This window comes from Scyliorhinus canicula, chromosome 15, assembly GCF_902713615.1.
Source record: "Scyliorhinus canicula chromosome 15, sScyCan1.1, whole genome shotgun sequence".
In the NCBI taxonomy this organism is placed as follows: Eukaryota; Metazoa; Chordata; class Chondrichthyes; order Carcharhiniformes; family Scyliorhinidae; genus Scyliorhinus; species Scyliorhinus canicula.
In genome coordinates, this window is record NC_052160.1 from 4,416,049 (window position 1) to 4,430,651 (window position 14,603).

At 50.4% G+C, this 14,603-nt stretch overlaps 1 protein-coding gene across 3 annotated transcripts in view; it reads left to right on the forward strand.

The window, feature by feature from the left end:
• Positions 1–14,603, forward strand: part of myh11b (myosin, heavy chain 11b, smooth muscle) — a 165,522-nt gene that overhangs the window by 47,753 nt on the left and 103,166 nt on the right. For all 3 annotated transcript variants that reach the window (XM_038819567.1, XM_038819570.1, XM_038819568.1), the window contains one exon: positions 9,833–9,860. In XM_038819567.1, the coding sequence (XP_038675495.1) occupies positions 9,833–9,860 (28 nt within the window). The remainder of the gene's footprint in view (positions 1–9,832; positions 9,861–14,603) is intronic.

The window sequence follows — 14,603 nt, forward strand, 5'->3', positions numbered from 1 at the left end:
TTGTGTACCTAGAGGTTTTTAGTTTGCACAACTTTCCAAAGTGTCCAAACTTTTTACAATGAAAGCATTCAGCACTGTTTCCACCTGTGGGGTTTATATTTTCTCTTGAGCTTAAACTATCCCGCCTCTTCCTTTTTCTGGCAGTGAATATATTTATTCCTGCTCAAGTGACTCAGGAAATGCACTAGCACCATCACAGCAGCTATTATGTCAATGCAGTAATAAACGGAAGTGAAAATCAGGCAGCCAATCGTCAGCATTAAGGACATTCAATAACCTGAGTCACATCTGCTCCTGGGCACAGAATCACACTTCTGACACCAACCTGTGTAGTTGCTGTTCGTGTTGTGAATAAAAGCACTGATGGCATTAACGCCACTTCTGATTACCGCGATAATCCAGTGCACTGCAGAACAACCCGAGCAGAGATCAAAATGTAATTTACCTAACGCTCAATTTCACCGAAGAATTCTTATTTTTATATCCGAGCAATCAAAAAATATTTCCATCCATTAATCTTAAAACAAAAACACTTGTCTTTTTCATGCGAGATGCCAGAAACTTTGAGAATAGTTGTTTGAGATGGAACCCTTCCGAACCCGGGCAGTTGAACCCAAGTGAGTTGGTTGGGATGTCAAGGAAATAGTTGCAAAATATGGAATTGGTGCACTGTATACTGTCACCCTAAACAGGTTGACTTAAATCGATAGCTTATTACACACCATACCATGGTTATCGTTTCCCTTTTTTGGTTTTAATGAAAATCAAAAAGTGCATTTCCAGAGAGGCTCCTGGTAGCCAGAGAGGCTCCTGGTAGCCAGAGAGGCTCCTGGTAGCCAGAGAGGCTCCTGGTAGCCAGAGAGGCTCCTGGTAGCCAGAGAGGCTGTCTTGGGCAACTGGTGTAGATCAGTTTCACTGGTGCCAAATCCAGATGACCTATTGTTTACTTTATTGGGCATTTTAAAAGTATTTTCAATTGCACAAATGTGTTCTGCTAAAGCATTTGTCTTTTCATTTCTAGATAGTAAAGATATCAAGGGATACGGGGGCAGTGTGGGGAAATTACATTGAAGTAGAAGATCAGCCTTGATCTTGTTGAGTGGCATAGCAGGCTTGACGGGCTGAGTGGCCTATTCCTCCTATTCCCTACTCTGCCCATTTCCAACGTACTTTACTCTTCATTCAGGAAAGCCACACATCATGAAATCTCATCCTCTGTTGCGTAGCATTTGACTGTAACACACTGTATAGTTGTAACCTCTCGTGTTTAAACAGTAAATGTTAATTTGGCCATCAGATGTTGAGAACTAATGATATGTGAGTTAATAACCTACGGCGCTCTTTGGGGATTTCTAACTGGAGGAGGATTTGATATTTAAAGCGTGTTTAGTTCAACACAACCTAGCAGTATTCTTGTTTTAGCAGTAGGATCAAATTGCAATCTATTTGGCAGACATCTTCTTTCTGTCCTCATAAACCTGTCAATTTAATTGCGCTATATCAGTAAATTTTTGTTCTTTACCAACATTCGCCTCCCGTTTTATCAGAAGGCATTGACTCGCAGCTGGGGTATAATTCCTTGCAGGCCAATCTCTCGGGTAACTCGGCTATTATTCATGTGTGAGCCTTGGCAATAAGTGTTGACAGGTTATTCAACCATCAAGGGTACCTCAGCCGAGTGAAATCCTACCTGATGCGCTATCAATTACGACGAGACGAGAGTAGAGTGTAATCGAGGCTTTATTACACAGAGATGCGTAGCCTCCCGCAGCTGCTGCCAAAATGGCTGCAGCTCGGAGAGCCCACACATTTATACTCCGTCTATTGGGCGGAGCCAGCAGGCAGGGATCTACCCCCGTACCTGTAGTACAGGAGTCTTACTGTAATACACCTCGTGATATATACAACAGTGGTGACTACCACATCCCCCCCCCCCCCCCCCATTAAAAAAAGAGTCCAGCGGGGGTGGAGGAAGGCTATTTACACGCATAGGTTAACAGTTTAGGAAAAGTTTACAAATTCAGACGTTCGGGCACCTTGATCCTCCGTTGCGAGTGTCGCAGTCCCGGTGGTGATGCAGGCGTTGGTTCGGTCGCCGGTGACTCCGGGAGCGTGTCGACCTCATCTTCATCCCCGGGTGGGACCAAGGGGAGGACGGATTGTCCTGGAGCGGGGGCTGTGGGGGGGGGACCCAGCTGGCGCCAGGTCCCTGAGGGAATCTGTGTCTTGGCGGCCATCGGGGTACGCCATGTAGACTTACTGCGGGTTCACATGCAACAGCTGTACCCTCTCAACCAACGGCTCCGCCTTGTGGAGCCGCACGTGCTTGCGGAGGAGAACGGGTCCGGGAGCTGCCAGCCACGTTGGGAGCGATACCCCGGAGGTGGACTTCCTGGGAAAGGCAAAGAGACGTTCATGGGGGGTTTCATTAGTCACAGTGCAAAGGAGCGACCGAATGGAGTGAAGGAAGTTGGGGAGAACCTCCTGCCAGCGGGAGGCCGGGAGATTCTTGGACCGTAGGGCCAGCTGGACGGCCTTCCAGATTGTCCCATTCTCCCACTCCACCTGCCCGTTTCCCCGGGGGTTGTAGCTGGTCGTCCGCTCGAGGCGATGCCCTTACTGAGCATGTACTGGCGCAGCTCATTGCTCATAAATGAGGATCCCCTCTTCCGGTGGCGGCAATGAGTGAGTGAGCCGCACATTCGGTGGCTCGCACTCCGGCGGGATTTGAGGACCTGGTTCCCCGGTTTTGTGGGACTGTGGAGCGCTGAAAGGACGGCCACGGAGGTGCTGAGGAACGGGCAGAGCTGCATGGAACCGCGGGAGAGCAGAAAGCAGCGAAAACGGGAGAGGAAGGGACAAAGACGAGGTGCAGGGGAAGCTGACCCAGGAGCAAAGATGGCGGACCTACGGACCCGGCGATCCAGCACGCGCTGGAAAACATGCTGCAGGTGGTAAAAAGCAGTTTTGAGTCGTTGAAGCGGGATAACTTGGACCCACTTCAGAAGGCAATGGATCAGCTGAACCAGAGGCTGGATGCCCAGGACGAAAAAGTTAAGGAGCTGGGAGAGGCGGTGGAGGAGCAGGCGGATGCGCAGACGATTGTGGCGCTAGAAGTCGATGGGTTGAAGGAGAGGCAGAGAAGACTGCTGGACAGAGTAAAGGAGCTGGAGAATAGAGCCAGCAGAAAAATCTGAGGATCATCGGCCTCCCAGAGGAGGCTGAGGGAGCTGATGCCACAGCGTTTGTGGCAGACTTGTTGATGCAGCTGATGGGGGCCGAAGCCTTTCCGCGGCCGCCGGAGCTGGACGGGGGCACACTGGCGAGCAGCCTTTAAACAAGTTAAGGAGGTGTTATTTAAAAAGCACGTGAAGTTTGGTCTGCTGTTCCTGGCCCGTCTTTGGGTTACGCATCAGGGCCAACACCACTACTTCTCCGAGCCCGAAGAAGCGATGGACTTTGCGAGGGATCAGGGGCTGGTCCCGAAAAGAGGCCCCACGGCCCCAAGCTAGAGTCCGAGAATTATTGTCTGGGGGAATGCCTACTGTGCCTGGACTGACTGTCAACTGTTTACTGCTTTCAAGGTGCCATGTGTTGTATTTTTGGCAGCTTTTGCCTACGGGGGTGGGGGGGGGGGATGCTCTTCTTTTTTTTTCTCCTTTTTTGCTGTTGTTGGTACCTTTTGTCGTGTTCTTTTGGGTGTGTTGGAGCCTTCATTGTAACATAAAGGTGGCCGGTTAGCAATGGGGATTAAAGATGTTGGTTGGGGGTTTTTTATGTCTATGGTGTTTATGTTTGTTTCGGGTGGGTGATGTCCAGGTACTGTGTTACTGTGCTACTATTTTATTAATGCTCAGAAAGGGATGTAAGTTAACACTTATCTGTGTAACACGGCGGGAACGGTATTGCACCTGGAACAGCCTCGCGGGCTGTTTGATGTTTACATCTCGTTTGATCTTTCCCATCTTAGTGAGACTGCTCCAGTGCGTCGGAGTGGGGGATGGTGCGCTGGGGAGTGGGGAGGAGGACGGGGAAACAATGGGAGTGGGACAAGGGGCCGCCGGAGGGATTAGCCACCGGGCTAGCAGATTGGCTAGTCAAGGGAGTCAGGTGGGGGGGGGTGAATACAGGCAGTAGATGGCAGGGGTGTGGTTATCAGGAGTATGTTGCCGGGGGGGGGGGGGGGGGGGGGGGGGGGGGAAGAAGAGTTATTCTGCTGACATGGGAGGGGTCTGAAGGTCTGAAGTAGATAATGGAGAGGAGGTCAGGGGTGGAGGTAGCCAAGAGGCGAGCCAAGCGCGGTGCATGGGCCGGGGGCGGCCCCGAGAGAGGTTATGACTGACCGGTGTGCGGGGCGGTGCGGTGTGCGCCCCCCCCCCCCCCCCCCCCCCCCAAACCAGGCTGATCACCTGGAATGTCAGAGGACTAAATGGGCCAGTTAAAAGGGCACGTGTGTTCGCTCATTTGCAGGCACTGAAGGCGGGCGTAATTATGTTGCAGGAGACGCATCTGAAAGTGTCTGACCAGACTAGGCTAAGGAAGGGCTGGATCAGTCGGGTCTTCCACTCTGACTTGGATTCTATGTCCAGGGGGGTGGCAATTATGATCAATAAGCGGGTTCAATTTGAGGCGGAGGGCGTAGTCGCAGACGGTGGGGGCAGATTCCTTATGGTAAGGGGCAAGCTGGAGGGGAGGAGAGTGGAACATATATGCTCCGAACTGGGACGACGCTGACTTTATTAAGAGTGCTGTGGAAGATCCCGGACCTAGACTCACGTAAGTTGATAATGGGGGGGGACACTTTAATACGGTCCTTGACCCGGGGCTGGACTGGTCATGTCCCAGAACGGGGAGACTCCCAGCAATGGCAAGGGAGCTGAAAGGGTTCATGGAGCAAATGGGGGCAGTGGACCCATGGAGAGCCAGACAGCCGATGGGAAGGGGCTACTCGTTCTACTCGCATGTTCATAAAGTATACTCTAGGATTGATTTCTTTATCTTGAGCAGGGACTGTGTAAGGGAGGTAAAAAATATGGAATATTCGGCAATCACTATCTCGGACCATGCCCCACACTGGGCCTGCAGGTCAGGGGGGCGAATTACCAACGCCCGCAATGGGGGTTAGACGTAGGATTGTTGTCGGAGGAGGGGATATGTGAGAGACTGTGGAAGTGTATGCAAAACTACCTGCAGGTGAACTATTCGGGGGAGGTTTTAGCAGCGACCCTGTGGGAGGCGCTGAAGGCAGTAGTGAGGGGGGGAGCTGATCTCAATTCGGGCTCACAGTGTCAGGGCGGACAGAGCAGAAATGGACAGATTGGTTAAGGAGATCCACTGGATAGACGCGGAGCATTCGGGGTCCCCGGGGGAGGACTGCTCAGGGAGAGACGGAGGTTACAGGCGGAACTGGGGGTGCTGTCCACGAGTAGGGCCATGGAACAACTTAGGAAGGTGAGGGGAGTGGTGTATGAGCATGGGGAGAAGGCCAGCAGATTGCTGGTGCAGCAACTCAGGAAGAGGGAGGTGGCCAGGGAAATAAGTAGAGTGGTCGACGGGAGGGGGAGCAGAGTGGAGGACCCGCCAGGACTGAATAAGGTATTTCGGGACTTTTATAATAAGCTTCAGAACCCCCGGAGGAGATGAAACGGTTCCTGGACGGACTAACCGTCCCAAAAGTAGGCGGGGGGCTAGTGGATGGGCTGGGGGCCACGATTAGAGCGGAGGAGGTATTGGGGGGGGGGCCTAAAGGCCATGCAGTTGGGGAAAGCCCCGGGGCTGGATGGATACCCAGTAGAGTTTTACAAAAAATTCTCTGAGATAGTGGGACCAGTCCTGACCAGGGTTTTTAATGATGCAAGGGACAGAGGGACCCTGCCGCCGCCGATATCGCAAGCCCCCATCTCGCTGATATTGAAGTGGGACAAGGTCCCGGAATCTTGCGGGTCATACAGGCCAATCTCCCTGATTAATGAGGATGCCAAGGTCCTGGCAATTAGAATTGAGGACTGCGTACCGGAGGTGATTGGGGATGACCAAACCGGGTTTGTTAAAGGCAGGCAGCTGACATGCAACGTGGGAAGATTGCTGATGCCCCCGACGGGCAAGGAGGTGGAGGTAGTGGTGGCAATGGACGCTGAGAAGGTCTTCAACCGGGTGGAGTGGGACTGGGACTATCTGTGGGAGGTAGTTGGATGGTTTGGGTTCGGGGAGGGACTGGGTAACTGGGTCAGACTATTATACCAGGGACCAAAAGCTAGCGTAAGGACGAACAGGATAATGTCAGACTACATCGTGGGACTGGACAGGGATGTCCACTCTCCCTGTTGCTGATCGCGCTGGCCATAGAACCATTGGCAATTGTGCTGAGAGCTGCAAAGGGGTGGAAGGGAATGACGAGGGGGGGGGGGGGGGAAATAGAGCACAGGGTCTCTCTCTATGCGGATGATCTGCTCCTGTACGTGTTGGACCCACTGGCCAGGATGGAAAATATACTGGATACACTGAGGAAGTTCGGCTGTTCTCAGGGTACAAATTAAATATGGCCAAGAGTGAGATGTTTGTGGTGCAGGCAAGGGGCCGGGAGAATAGGCTGAAGGAGCTGCCATTTAGGCTGGTTGGGGAAAGTTTCCGGTATTTGGGGATCCAGGTGGCACGGGACTGGGCAGGTTACATAAGTTATATTTGACTAGAGTGGTGGAACAAATGAAGAGGGAGTTTCGGAGGTGGGATGCACTCCCACTGGCGGGGAGGGTGCAGACTGTAAAGATGACAATCCTCCCTAGATTCCTGTTCATCTTCCAGTGCCTCCCGATCTTTATCCCACAGTCCCTCTTCAAAAGGACTGGCAAAATCATCATGAGCTTTGTCTGGGCGGGAAAACCCCCGCGGGTGAGGAAGGCGATGCTGGAAAGGAACCGCAGCGAGGGTGGGCTGGCACTGCCGAGTCTGATCAACTACTACTGGGCGGCTAACATAGCCATGAAATGGATGGTGGGTACGGGGTCTATCTGGGAGTGGGTGGAGGCGGCTTCGTGCAGGGGCACCAGTTTGGCAGCCCTGGTCACGGCTCCCCTACCGCTGCCGCCAGCCAGGTACTCCACCAGCCCGGTAGTGGGGGCGGCCCTGCGGATATGGGGCCAGTGGAGGAGGCATGTAGGAGAGGTGGGTGCGTCTGTCTGGGCTCCAATATGTGATAACCATCGATTTGCCCCCGGGAACATGGATGGTGGGTTTCGAACATGGCGGGGGTGAGGAGGGTGGGCCATATGTTCCTGGAGGGGAACTTTGCAAGTTTGAGGGGCTTGGAGGAGAAAGCTGGGCTGGAAAGGGGAAATGACTTTAGGTACTTACAGATGCGAGACTTTGTACGCAGACAGGTCCCATCCTTCCCACGCCTCCCGCCAATAGGGATCCAAGACAGAATAGTCTTTGGAGGAGAAGGAGGAGAGGGTAGAGTCTCGGATATTTACAAGGTGCTCATGAAGGGGGCAGAGTCCCAGACGGAGGAACTGAAACTCAAATGGGAGGAGGAGCTTGGCGGGGAGATGGAGGACGGGGTATGGGCGGAAGCCCTGAGTAACCGCAACATGTGCCAGGCTCGGCCTGATTCAGTTTAAGGCCGTTCACCGGGCCCACATGACGGTGGCTCGGATGAGCAAATTCTTTGGGGTAGAGGACAAGTGCGCTAGATGCGCGGGAGGACCAGCGAACCACGTTCACATGTTTTGGGCATGCCCTAAGCTTGGGGGGTACTGGGAGGGATTTGCGGGGATCATGCCCCGGGTGCTAAAAGCAAGGGTGGTGATGAGTCCAGGGGTGGCAATTTTCGGGGCTTCGGAAGACCCGGGAGTCCAGGGGGAGAAAGAGGCCGATGTTCTGGCCTTTGCTTCCCTGATAGCCCGGCAGCAAATACTGCTGGCAGGGAGGGACTCAAAACCCCCGAAGACCGAACTACGGCTTTCGGACATGTCGAATTTTCTGGGTATGGAAAAAATCAAGTTTGCCTTGAGGAGATCTGTATTGGGGTTCGCCCGAAGGTGGCAACCATTCATCGTTTTCTTCACGGGAGAGTGAGTGTCAGCAGGGGAGGTGGGGGGAGAGAGCGGGGGAGGGGGGCGATTAGAGTAGGAGGGATAAATAGCGGGTAGTGTCTATGGGGGAGGAGCGGGTATGTGCATTATGGTTTGGTTGAAGTGCTGGTTTTCCGTTGATGTTTGCATGTTTCTGTAATCTGTAACTGTTTGCAATGCCAAAACATACCCCAATAAAATTGTTGGTTAAAAAATAAATAAATGAGGATCCCCTGTCACTGTGGATGTAGGCGGGGAAACCGAACAGAGCGAAGATGATGTTGAGGGCTTTGATGATGGTGGCCGACGTCATATCGGGGTATGGGACGACGAAGGGCAATCTGGAGAATTCGTCGACCACATTAAGAAAGTACGTGTTTCGGTCGGTGTAGGGGAGGGGCCCTTTGAAATCCATGCTGAGGCGTTCAAAGGGACGGTTGCTGGCGGGGTCCATGATGTCCAGGAGGGGGGGGGCGTCATGCGGTCGGGGGCGTACGCTTGTACATTGCGGGAGGTGACTGTTAGTGAGATCACAAATTACTTGGTGGCCGCGAGGTCGAGGGTAGCCCCTTCTAAGAGGTGCTGGCGGATGTACGCTGACCCTATGCCCGTAACAAAAGCATCCACAATTAGGAGTTCAGAATGTTCAACGGCCGAAATGGCCTGGCAATCGCAGTCCCTCGCCAGAGAGTGCAGGGAAATCTTCCACAGACTCACCAGGGAGTTAATACCGCGTGGACAGGAGGTGCCTGCCGTAGATTTTGTTGGTCTGCCGAGTGTAGTTTTCCTTCAGCAGCGCCATGGCCTCAGCGTAGGTAGGCGCGTCCCGGATGAGGGGAAAGATATCGGAGCTCAGCCGCGTGTACAGGATCTGGGGTTTCTGTGCCTCTGAGGGTGGTTCTGTCGCAGATCCGATGTAGGCTTCAAAGCAAGTCTAGCCAATGGGCGAAGGCCGACCTGGTGTTCTCTGCTTGAGGGTGCAACTGCAGGCGATCAGGCTTGATGCAGAGATCCATCGTTATAAAATCTCTGCGTAATAAATTGATGCACTACCAATTGCGACGAGACGAGAGTAGAGTGTAATCGAGGCTTTACTGAGCAGAGATGCATAGCCTCCCCCAGCTGCTGACAAAATGGCTGCAGCTCGGAGAGCCCACACATTTATACTCCACCTACTGGGCGGAGCCAGCAGGCAGGGATCTACCTCCGTACCTGTAGTACAGGGTATACAACAGTGGTGACTACCACATTCCTCGCCTATTGTCTCCCATACATGTGTAAACACAGACGCTGAAAGACAGCAAAGAGTTTTTGGTTCTTGGGATGTGGATAACACTGGCAAGGCCGCATTTATTGCCCATTGACTGTTATACTGAAGCCTCCACAAATGCAATCAGGATGTTGCGATTGACAATGTCAGCTGTTTGATCAAAAATAATAGGAAGTAAAAACAAGATACAAAAATGTTGAAATGAGTTATAATCAATGAAGCCAAATTTTAAAATGTCCATGTGGTGAGACTCTCCAATTGAGAAGAAATGTAAATGAATTTATGAAGGGATTTTGAAATTAAACCTCTGCCATTTGTGAAGCTTGGTGAATCAATGAGTAATAATTTATTAATTCTGAAGGTTTCTCAGGTGCATTGCAGGTTCACTGGCAAATTAAACGACAAACTCTTGCGTTGGAATGTAAATGACACATTGTAGGTGGAGAATTCATCCACTCTCTCAATGTAATTTTATTCATCATTTCTTTTACAGATCGTGAAGACCAGTCAATTTTGTGCACGTGAGTAAAATACTTTTCACTTTTAACTATTTGTAATATTGCTATTTGATCAAACAGGTTTAAAATAGATCATATTTGTCTCCTTGATGTTGTTCTTTTTCAACACATTGAAAGTGGTGACGGAGTGAGGGTGGAGAGGGGATTGACCAAGTCTGCGTGGTTCATTGAGGATGAAATGAAAATGAAAATCGCTTATTGTCACGAGTAGGCTTCAATGAAGTTACTGTGAAAAGCCCCTAGTCGCCACATTCTGGCGCCTGTTCGGGGAGGCTGGTACGGGAATTGAACCGTGCTGCTGGCCTGCCTTGGTCTGCTTTAAAAGCCAGCGATTTAGCCCAGTGTGCTAAACCCTGGGTATGATGGAGGAGTAGACTAGATTATCTCGGAGGGAACAGTCTGTGCTTGGGCATTCCCTCCCTCAGTCTCTCTCTTCCTCTTCCTCACTTTCCTTCTTTGCGTTATTACTTAGAACCTACTCGCTCGATGAAGCTTTTAGCCGCCTGTCCCAATATCTCCTCATGGTTCAGCACCAAGTTTTGTTTGATGCTCCCTGGGATGTTTCACTTTTGTAGAGGACACTTGTCGCGCTTGTTCATTTACCCTCTCGTTTGAATCATTTCTGAGAAAAGGATTTGACACCAGGTTTCTGTGCAATAAAAGAGGCGGCAGAATTTTAACCTAAACTGTTGCTTCACCATCTGTGAAATATAGGGGATTATAAAACTGGATATAAATATGGAAAAAAAGCAAATTTAATGCGGATGCTGGAATCTGAAACCAAAAAGAAAATGGTGGCAAATCTCAGCAGGTTTGGCAGCATCTGTAGGGAGAGAAAAGAGCTAATGTTTCAAGTTCAGATGTCCCTTTGACAAGACAAAGAGTCACCTGGATTTGAAACGTTAGCTATTTTCTCCCCCAACAGATGCTGCCAGAGCTGCTGACATGTTCCAGCATTTTCTTTTTGGGATGTAAACGTGAAATTCTGATTTATAATCTTGGTTGTGAGCGACTTAATAACACAGCAACATCAACAAGACGGAGAGGTGTAGAGTTATCAAGCTGGAACCTTTCTGTTGGGCTGTTTTGCACAAAATGGCGCGGAATAGGGAAAGGTATTTGCTTCTCTGTGAAGTAGGGCAGCACGGGAGCACAAGTGGCTAGCACTGCGGCTTCACAACGCAGGTCCCCCACTGGGTCACTATCTCTGCGGAGTCTGCACGTTCTCCCCGTGTCTGCGTGGGTTTCCTCCGGGTGCTCCGGTTTCCTCCCACAGTCCAAAGACGTGCAGGTTAGGTGGATTGGCCGTGATAAATTGCCCTTAATGACCAAAAAGGTTAGGAGGGGTTATTGGGTTACGGGGATAGGGTGGAAGTGAGGGCTTAATTGGGTCAGTGCAGACTCGATGGGCCGAATGGCCTCCTTCTTCACTCTATGTTCTATGAAATGAGAAGAAATTGAGGCTTTGGGTTTACAGTTGTTGGCTAATGCAGCGCAACAGGCCAATATAAATATGGTATAGAAAAGTAAGTGGGAATGTAAATTACTGTAAAAGGTCTTGGGTTCTTCATCAGTCGTCTCCAAGATGCTCAGTTACTGAGGGCATTGCCTAATATGGAGCAAAGCCATGCAAACCAGCAAGGCTGTACTGAACTATTCCTCAGCCTGGGGGGTGTCACTACGAGTGCAACAATTGGCCTCATTTTTCTTAGCTGAAAACTGAAAAATGTAGGCAGTGTTCCAGCTTGTCCCAGCTTCGCTTATCGAGCTTAAGCAGTGGCTCTTGCTACACAATGCATGTCAGGGACAACTGGTGAGAACATAATCTGGCTCAGCTGTGATGTACTGAATGGTAACCCAGATTGCCAAGCTTTGTTTCGGCTTGCACCTGAAGAATGGCTGGATGAGGCTGATATGGGCGGCACGGCGGTGCCACGGTTAGCACTGCTGCCTCACAGCTCCAGGGTCCCAGGTTCGATTCCAGGCTTGGGTCACTGTCTGTGCGGAGTCTGCACCTTCTCCCCGTGTCTGCGTGGGGTTCGTCTGGGTGCTGCGGTTTCCTCCCACAGTCTAAAGATGTGCAGGTTAGGTGGATTGACCATGCTAAATTGCCCTTAGTATCCAAAAAGGTTAGGTTGGGGATAGGGTGGAGGCCTGGGCTTAAGTAGGATGCTCTTTCCAAGGGCCGGTGCAGACTCGATGGGCCGAGTGGCCGCCTTCTGCACTGTAAATTCTATGATACTGAAAGAGTGGTGGTAAACAATATTACTGTTTTCATTAAATATGCCAATATTTTGCAACTGTGACTAATTAGTTTGGAATTCAATTCTTTATGAGGGAATCTCAGAACCAAAATGACAATCAACATTGAGTACACAGCCGACAAATGAATGACGTGTCCGTTAATGTTGGGAGTGCAGTAAAGTGTTCCTATTTCATAAGCAAATACAAGATTCCACCATGGGAAGAGTTTCTGGGCAGTGTTCGCATGTGCTCGGTTTGTACAGAAAGCCAGAAAGTTAGCCGATTAGGGAGTAAAGAATGAAGCGTCCCCTTTGATCAAACAAACTATCACACATTCAACATGTTCAAAAGGAGCTGCTGGAGAGGCTACACTGGGAAAGTTGGAATGCTGGTGTAACTGTGAACGGCAGCAAAGTTTCCTTCCACATTCTAGATTTTTGTCCATTATGGAGACTGCATTTGGTAGGAACAGGAGAGGGCCATTCAGCCCCTCGAGCCTGTTTCCCTATTGGGTGAGATCATGCCTGATCTGCAAACTAACTCCATATACCCACCTTCGTCCCATATACCTTTCAATCTCAGATTCAAGATTAATCAATTGTACAAGACGGTCCCTAACGTCTACTGCCCTTTGGGTATAGACGTGTTTGCTAATTTCACTACTGAAAGATCTGGCTCGGATTTTTACACTCTGTCCCAAGTATTTGACTCCTCAACAGCAGAAATAGTTTTTCTCTCTCTGTCCCATCCATTCTCCTTAACATATCATCCCTTTACCATCGAAATTCCAGGGAATACAACCCTAGTTTTGGTAATCCCTCCTCCTAATTGGAGTCCAGGTATCGTTCTGGTAAATCTAGATTGCATTCCCCCCCTCCCCCCGCCAAGCTCAATATATAATTCCTGAGGTGTGGTGCTGGGACGGCTCACTGTAACTTCAGCTTGGGTCTGACTTGGACTTTGTATCATTATTCCAAAAGTTCGAATTCTAGTGCTCCAATCATAGAGACCAGGGAAGAGCTGACATGAAGCCAGGTGGCGAGCAGTGTCCGACCTGTCTGCCAAATATTGGGGCTAGCTACCTCATGATGACAGTGGAAATGTGCCTCGGGCTTGGCAGGAAAGTTGTAACAAATAATCTACTTCCAAACAACATGTAACATCCATATCCCATTACCCACAACTCCCAAAGTCAGTTCTCTGTTTGGTGTGTGGTGGGGTCCTTCCGGCCTAGCCTGTAGCATTAGCCTGTTTGATGTCCACAGATTTACCATTTTAATCAGCAGGACTCAAAGACCCTAAGTCTTCACCCCCACCTAATTGTATTCTTGCCTATCAGCGCCGTGTGCGCGAGCAGCCTACAGACTGAGCGGTTCAAGAAGGCGGCTTACCACCATCTCCTCAGAGCAATGCGGGATGGGCAATTAATGCTGACACGCTCACTAATGAACAAATGTGAGAACCCCTGCCCCAACAGCAGAAACGCGAGCAGGCAACGCGGGCCGAGCGAATTTCTGTTTCTCTTCTGAGACTCGACAGGGTCAGCAGCTAACTGGATCTCCACCCAGTGTCCAATGGGATTTCTATTCTCTTCTGGTGGGGGTGTAAACAACCAAAGACAAGCTGATCAGGTGCAGGGGATTCTAGAAGCTGGGGAACTGGTTTAAGAGGTGGCAAGTGAAAGGCAATTAAACTAAAGGAGAAGAAATGTTGGTTAAATGGTGCTGTTGTCAGGGTATTCTGGAGCCACTGGAAAGACTGAAATAGTCTTTTCCAATCCCGTTTATTCCGATGTTTCAGTGTCAGTAACGTGTGTGTGTGTGTGGCGTGTGACTGACAGGAATCAGGAAGGAAAGCTTGGCTCTGATGAAACTGAGGCTAATGTCAATTGCCATTGTAATTGGAATGCAGGTGACCAGAATCCTTCTCAAACACACCCTGGGGTTTTTACTTTTTAAAATAAATTTAGAGTACCCAATTATTTTTATCCAATGAAGGGGCAATTTAGCGTGACCAATCCATCTACCCTGCACACCTTTGGGTTGTAGGGGTGAGACTCACGCAGACACGGGGAGAATGTGCAAACTCCACCTACTGACCCGGGGCTGGAATCGAACCTGGGACCTCGGCCCCGTGAGGCTGCAGTGCTAACTACTGCTCCACCGTGCTGCCCTTACGCTGGGGTTTTTAAGCAGTTTTTCACATTTGGATTTGCATTCAAGATCGTGAGGAATCTGGGCAGAGCAGACGGGAAGAAACACTTCCCGTTGGTAGAAGGATTGTGAATCCAAGGGCACCAAGTTAAGGTGTAGCAGGTACAGGTGTGGTGGAGGCAGGTTCAACTGGAGGCTTTCAAAGTAGAATTGGATAGATGTCCGCAAAGAAAAGCATTCCAAAGCCAAGATGAAAAGGTGGGGTGGGAAGGGTGGAGTCAGTATGGACAACGCAGGCCAAATGGCCTCTTCCTGTGTTAGAATCGGGATTCTAATTGTGGAGAGCCAT